General features: G+C 34.1%; 1 protein-coding gene across 1 annotated transcript; it reads left to right on the top strand.

Moving 5' to 3' along the window:
• The first annotated feature begins 2,451 nt into the window (after nt 1-2,451).
• Nucleotides 2,452-6,061, top strand: LOC131073353 (BTB/POZ domain-containing protein At1g63850-like). The gene is made up of 4 exons (XM_058009761.2): nt 2,452-2,482; nt 2,898-2,999; nt 3,202-4,427; nt 5,906-6,061. Exons 1-4 carry the CDS (start codon nt 2,452-2,454, stop codon nt 6,059-6,061), a joined length of 1,515 nt encoding a protein of 504 aa, XP_057865744.2.
• Nucleotides 6,062-7,548: the final 1,487 nt, after the last annotated feature.

The following is a 7,548-nucleotide window of genomic DNA, read 5'->3' as shown; positions in this document are numbered from 1 at the left end:
GCTAGGTCACACAAATTTTTTTAGAAAGTTTCCCTTCCTCTCCACCATTTACACGCCACATTATCAACCGCCAAGTTGACCAAATGATTCGTTGATTTTTTTCCTTCATTGAAAACATGCGAGATCTTGAAATCCTCCAGGTTGGCAATCATTTCAAGGTAGTCCTTGATTAAGTTTGAAATAGTTCACCTAGGCATCGTGCATCCCTTAATACATTTGAAAATGTTAAGCGAGTCACTTTCTAGCCAGACCCATTTGAACCCCTCCTTGCTCGCCATGTGTAGTCCTATGTAGGCGGTGTTGGCCTCTGCAAAATGGTTATTCTGGGTTCCCAAAGGGAGCATCACCGCAGAGACTAGCAAACCCAAATGGTTCCTCATCACTCCCCCACAGCTAGCCGGCCAAGGATTTCCTTTGGCTGCCCCTTCAATATTAATTTTGATCCACCCCAAAAGGGGCAAATTCCAAGAACCATTCTCTTTGGTATGTTTAGTATATCTAACCCTTGCCACAATCTATGAAAATTAATTGATTATTGTAATAAGTTGTAAGATTTCTTGAATCTATAAATGCATCTACAATGGCCTTGACCTAGTCATAAATGCTTAGGGTCAAGTATTCATTTGGGTATAGCTACTAATTGTTGTTGTGACACTATATTTTAAGAGATGTAAAATCTTGTTCATGACACCTCTAGGAATATAATTGATTAGGTTTAATTTAAGCCCAAAGTGTATAAGTATTATTCACTTTCAAAATAGTTGCAACACCATCTCAAGAAGGGCAAAATGTAGAGACCTATTTTTGTGCATACCTAATTACATTTAATTTTACTTAATTAAAAATATATTATATATTTAAATAATTTCACCATATATCCCATTCTATCACAACCTTTAATTAATTATATATATTATTTATTTAATTATTTTATCTTTGGCTTGATCTCACTAGTTAAATAAATATTTATTTTATTGAATTAATTTTACAATTTAAATTTATTTCTTTATTATTGTCCATTCAATCCTACCTTTAAGTTGCTTACATGGATTGTAGTATTAAATTTCTATCAAGTGACAAGTGTCCCTTTCACATGTTTAATTAATCTAGACACTTCCCAAAAGTTAAACTAGCTTTTCATCTCATCCATTAGTTTTAAACAAAATCTCTTAATCTTAGCTCTTCACATAAGAATGTTGCTTTAATGCACTTCCCAACCCTAAATTATATCCATCATGTGACACTTGTCACATGGTCACAACTTTGAGTTTAACCCTAATCTTTACTCTAATTTTAACCAAGCATTATCAATCTATCCATTGATTTTATCTCTTGAGAATTCTATAAATTAGAGGCCTCTAACATTATTTACATATCTTCATTCATCATTATCTATGTTGTTCAATTTTCTATATAAATGTTATGTTCTTCCATGGTTATGCCTAAGAAATTTATATTTAATCTAACAAATCAAGTAAAATTGTGAGAAAATAGTTTATATTCATTTCTAATTGATTGTTAAATAATTTATTAATAACTCCTTAGAAATTCAATGAATGCAATAGTATTTCCAGTTACAAATATGCAATGTGTCAAAAATACGTAGATTTAAATTATTAAATAATAGTTACACAATGTTAAAATGCATTTAAGTTTTTACCTTAATCCTTGAACCTTGTATAGGTACAAGTGTTAGTTTGTTTAATTAATTTTACAATTCACCTTTAAAATCTTTTATCATTGCCCTTAATTTATTCACATGGATCATAATATATAATTGCCATCATGTGACAAGTGTCTCTCACATTTTTGACTAACCTTGTCTAAATTCATTATATCTAGACACTTCTTTGAAGTCAAACAAACTTTTCATCTAATCCGTTCATTCCAAACTAACCCTCTTAATCCTAGCCATCCACATAAGGATGTTGTCATAATGCAACTCCTAACCCTAAATAAAACTCATCTTGTGACACTTGTCTCATAACTCCAACTTTGATCTTAACCCTAATGTTCATTCAATCTTAACCATACATCATCAATGTAGCCTAGCGCTTGATTTTGCCTCTTGAGAATTCTATAAAGCAAAGGCCTCATACCTCATTTACATATCTTCTTCTATTATGATATTATGCTGTCCAATTTTCTATCTAAATCTTCTTCCATAGATTTATGCTGAAGAAATTTGTATCCAATCTTCAATTATCTTGTTGGGCTCAATCTACGAAGAAATAAAGATTTTAGGTAAAGGTATCGTGTCTTTATTATTGATTTTAACCTACTTTTATGAAATGTGGTAAAGAAAAGATGTTACTGTGTAGTCCATGACAAAGAAATTATTCACCATCATATTTATTATAGTTTACCATCTTACAAGTACTGAAGTTATCTATGAGTTGTACTAATGCTTGTGTTCTTTCAGTGATTCCAAACAAAAAAATCCAATCAGGCATGGGAAGGAGAAAAAGGCTTTTAGATGAAGGTATTGTGTGTATTGTTATTATTCTCCACTTTTTTTACCTTTAATCTTTTATTCTCTTTCACATTGATTTTTTCTAAAAGACCATGCCAAGAAATTATTCACCAGCATATTTATTGTAATTTACCATTACAAACTTTAAATGTTAACCATCTTACAAGTGGAAAAGATGTAATGCAATTCTCATTTGGAATCCTCATCTCATTTATTTTTGCACTGTCAATTTTCCTCCAGCTGTTGGTATTGGCTCTTTGATAAATTGGATTGGTCTTCTTCTTTATGTTCAGATCTTCTTTCCCAGTTCAGATCCTGGCCTATCATGTTTGCTTCCTCTTTTTATTCCTGTTTATGGATAATTGCCCCTTCAATCATCATAAGAGGTTATCTATGAACTCTATTTGTGTTTGTGCTATTGCAGTGGTTCCAAACACAAACATCCAATCAGAAATGACTTCAAAATCTAATGACCAAATTGTAAGTCAAGAACTCAAACTAAAGAAAAAAAAGGTTTTAGATGAAGGTATTATGTATTGCAATTATCTTTCATTTTATTCACTTTCAAATTTTTATTATATTTCATCAATCTTTTATTACCTTCCATCAGGATTATTAAGTGGGGCAAAGGCCATCAGAAGAAATTATTCACTGGACAAGTTTATATATTAACCATCTTATAAGTGGCAAAGTCAACTATGAATTGTGTAATTGCTGTGTTGATGCAGTGATTCCAAGCACAAAAATCAAATCAGGCACGGATTCAACAGCTAATGAGCAAATTGACCTGCGGCCTCAATTTGGGGCCACAAACTCTGCTGATGTAAGATTACGAATATTTGGCCCAAACAGAGAAGACTATGATGGAAATCCTCTTCGCCTTCATTCTCAAACTCTTCAAACTTCGGACTTTTTTAAGGCTTTGTTATCAGAGCGCTGGTCTTCTAATATCCGACCATTTGAAATTGAGGTAACCACTGATCAATCCTTTGAGAACTATTTAAAATGCATCGAGATGATGTATTCTTCTACTTCTTCTCTCCGTTTTTCCAATGTGGATGAATGCCTGGCAATTCTATCTGTTGCTTCGGAATTGTTAGTGGATAAACTTATGCAACAATGCATGAGATATCTGGAAGCTGTTCGTTGGAACTCTGAGGAAGAGTCCAGAATTAGAAATCTATTGTCCTCTCTGAGTTTGAGCGTCCTGCCCGATCTGAATGCACGGCTTAATAAACAGAACAATAACTATTTAGAATTTGTCAGAGAGAATATCAAAGCAATGTTATATTTTCTTTCCAGTTGTGACTCTGCCGACAAGAAACAACCAATTATTCGAGGAGCGGTGGGCAAATTTATAGTAGAAAATTTGCAGGAAGATGAATCTTCAGGGATCGCAGAAATGTGCAGGCATATCATTTTAGAGGAATTTAAAGCTAACATTGAAATTGCTGTGACATCAAATACTGAAAAAAATCTGGCAGATGAGGAGCATTCTTATTTTGCCCTGCTGTGGCCCTTTACTCTAATTGAGCGCTGTGACGGGACGACAATGGAAGGCGCACTGAAGATATTATGTGAGGAAATGAAACTTGCCCACATAATAATGCAACCGCAAAAGCATTATACTGCAAGCAGGTACACGAAAATCATGCTGCCAATTCTGCTGGGATGTCTGGACGCTCTGGCAAACGGGAAGATAATTGCTGAACGAAAACTTCGTGTTGGTTTCCTTACAATATGGTTACCAGCAATGGCACGATTGCTTTGTCCAAATCTGTATTTCAACCACATCAGTGATAATGATGTTTTGAAGACCCAGCTTTGCAGAGGAGTGAGCAATGTGGTGGAAACCCTCCCTTTCGCTGATTGGAGAGGCATTTACAATATTTGGATAGATTGCTGCGCCAAATATTCTATTGACTTAAGGATACCATTTGCTTCTGGGTGCAAGGTACTGCATGAACATAAGTGAAAGGATTTTTGTTTTATAAAACATTTCGATAATAGATTATCATATCAGAAATGCAATTATTTTTGTCAATCAAGAACATTTATAATTGAAGTTTTGTGCGGACCGTAAATTGTGAAGGTTCTTGTGGTATTCTTGTTTGCATCTATAAGTATTAAACAATAAACTGGCAATTGTATGCTGATATTTTTCATATATATTATTTAGAAAAGAACTATATTAGAACTTGTTTTCAAATAGTTGTTTACCATATTAGTCCAAATAATCCATAAGTTGTTTATTTCATGATTTAGAAAGATACATAGCTTGTGCATCAATGATGTGACATCAAATTATCACTCCAAATATCAGATTTTTCCCCTAAAATGAGTATTTAATATTATGACAAACTTAAACTATTGTTAGTAGTAGCCGTATCTCTGAAATCATTTAAACAGAGAAAATGAGATACTTATCTTTCCTTCACAATGCTGACCTTTTAGGAAATGCTATTCTCTCTTCACAAATTCTGCTGTTCAAATCCAAAGCTCTCTTTGCTAACATTGCTATATCTTCTTCATCACGTTTGCTACTATACTGGTAAATCAAAGCAGTAAAATCTATTTCTGATTGCCAAATGTTGATTTATAAACATAGAATATTACTAGTACACTTCCCCTTATTTTCAATCACACATGCTTCAGTATTTATCATTTCTAAATATAACTAAAGTCTTTAGTGTGTTGTTTCATTTTTATAATTTTCCCTCATTATAATCATCTTGGTTTTTTACAAAGTGGTTTCTAATTAATCACAAACTCTTCTCACAAATGATTTCTAGCTGACCATTAACTCTGCTTTCAAGTGGTTTTTGTTGACCATGAACTTCACATACTAGTGGTTTTTGCTGACTACGAAACGTACTCAAGTGGTTTTGGCTAAACACAAATCTCACATACAAGTGGTTTCAGATGACCACAAACTTCACAAATGGTTCTGGATAAATATGAACCTCTTATGATGGAGAAACTAACTTATAATGCACACACTTTCAAATCATCACTGTGGGCTTCTTCTTTTGTGCCTGCATTGATTATTGAGTTCATATAAAAAATGATTCATCTATCCAGACACATGGATAACTAGCCATTGTGTTCGCTAGTTCTATAAGAATCGTTTTTGCATGCATGGTTCATAAATCTTTAAACTCTTCTGTAACAATATTGGAGTGCTGAGTACAACTAATCATGGACCTTTTACAACAACTCAATGCAATAACCGTTCAAAATCACTCAAACATTCACCAAAAAATACAATTTCATTGTCTACCTATTTAGATCTCAATGCTATGGAGATCATGTTTTACCTCTTTTACTAGAGTCTTCCTTCTTCAGCTACTGCTGACTCTTATGGATTTACTCAAACTTCTGTAGATCTTCTCAACTCCAATCCAAACATTTCAATGACTTTAATACTAACAGCCTTTATTTGGCCTTATGTCACTTTCAGTTTCTCCGCCCTACAGCTTCAACAACAATCCTGTTGCAGCATCTTGGACAGCGGCCCTCTTTGATCTCTCTGATCAGCACTTCAACTCTCCTTTGTTTCACACTTCGGCAAATCCTGACATCTTATAGCTGGGTAGCTATCTCTTTTATGTTCACTCATTAAAAGTGACCCATCACTTGAGTGAACATTTCAAACTATTCAATTGAGCCATGATAATTGACTTCTTTTCTTAAAAGAACATAATTTTTCTTTTCCTTTATGTCACCTGCAAAAGGCATGGGCAATCTTGCTTCCAAAACAATGGCACTGAAACACAAATGCTATCATATAAAATCTTTATACCTCATGGGATAGCGGGCCATAGAAAAAAAAATATTTCATTTTAAAACGTCAAACGTCTTGATCTGGTCTTTACTCCTTGAGCATGGCTCTATTCACAGATTTCACAACAATCGTCTTTTCTTGTCTTTATGTAGCCGCTTGGTTCGGCTACCTTTGCTTTGGCCACATACACCATCAACATCAACAATCTTCAATGATCACAGTGGCTGTTAATCTTTTTCTTTCCGTGGCTTAAACAAATCAGTTGTGACTTCTTTGCTAGACAGTTATGCCTTTGACTGGTCACCATAAGCTCTTCATGCATGCACAAATGCTCAGAAAAGCACTTGCGATATAGACTGTGTTGCAGTTTTAGACCAGAGCTTCACTAAAATCTTCAGTCAATAGCCATTCTTTTGGCAGCGACATGAGCATGACTCTCAGACAGGCGATTACAACCTTCTGTTAATGATCTCTTCAGGATCATCTACCGTTAGCTCTGATACCATGAGAGAAATCTGGTACAGACGAGAATCCCAAAAATGAGTTCTGAGGAATTCAGGCCCTTAGAATTCAATTTATAGAGCAATACATATTAAATGATGGTCATAGTGTTAGCTTTGATATTTAGTATGGGCTGTTGAGAGATATCAGTCAAGATCAACATGGGCGGTTGTTGAGTCGACTGTGGAAGCTCCTATCTTAACGCACAGGTTCGACTTCCGTGGTAGAAATTATATCTACCAACATATTACCGTGGAAATTGCTAGTCACATTTTGTGGATTTAAGGTAGTATGTTTTAAGTTGAGCGCAGGTACATAGACCATATGGTATCAAAATGCAGTAATAAGACTATTTATGTTGCATTACAGTCCAAAAATGTGCTAGTCACATTTTAGAATTTTAAAGGAGCATCTCTTATGTTTGAGCCAAGTGCTTGGCATCATGGCAAAGAGTAGTATTTAGAGTGAGTAGTAATTAGAGAAGTCACCCAGATACCAATAACCACCATGTAGAATATGAATCTAGATCAACTATAATCATAGAAGTGAATGTGGAAACAAATCAAACCTGTCAATAAAGTAGAGACATAAAGATTTGTATGAGAAATGGAACACACAGGAAAATATTATTATAGATCTACTAAATCAGCTGCAGATGAAGACTGGAAAAGCATTCACAAAATTCAGTTAGAGTTGTAAAGATTAAAATGAGCAGAGAAAATGATAACAAAAACAGAATAAAGCAATAACAAAAGACAACACACGATTTATCGTGGTTCGGAAAATTTGC

The sequence above is a fragment of the Cryptomeria japonica genome, chromosome 10, assembly GCF_030272615.1.
Source record: "Cryptomeria japonica chromosome 10, Sugi_1.0, whole genome shotgun sequence".
Lineage (NCBI taxonomy): Eukaryota > Viridiplantae > Streptophyta > Pinopsida > Cupressales > Cupressaceae > Cryptomeria > Cryptomeria japonica.
This window is presented reverse-complemented; position numbering and strand designations above follow the sequence as displayed.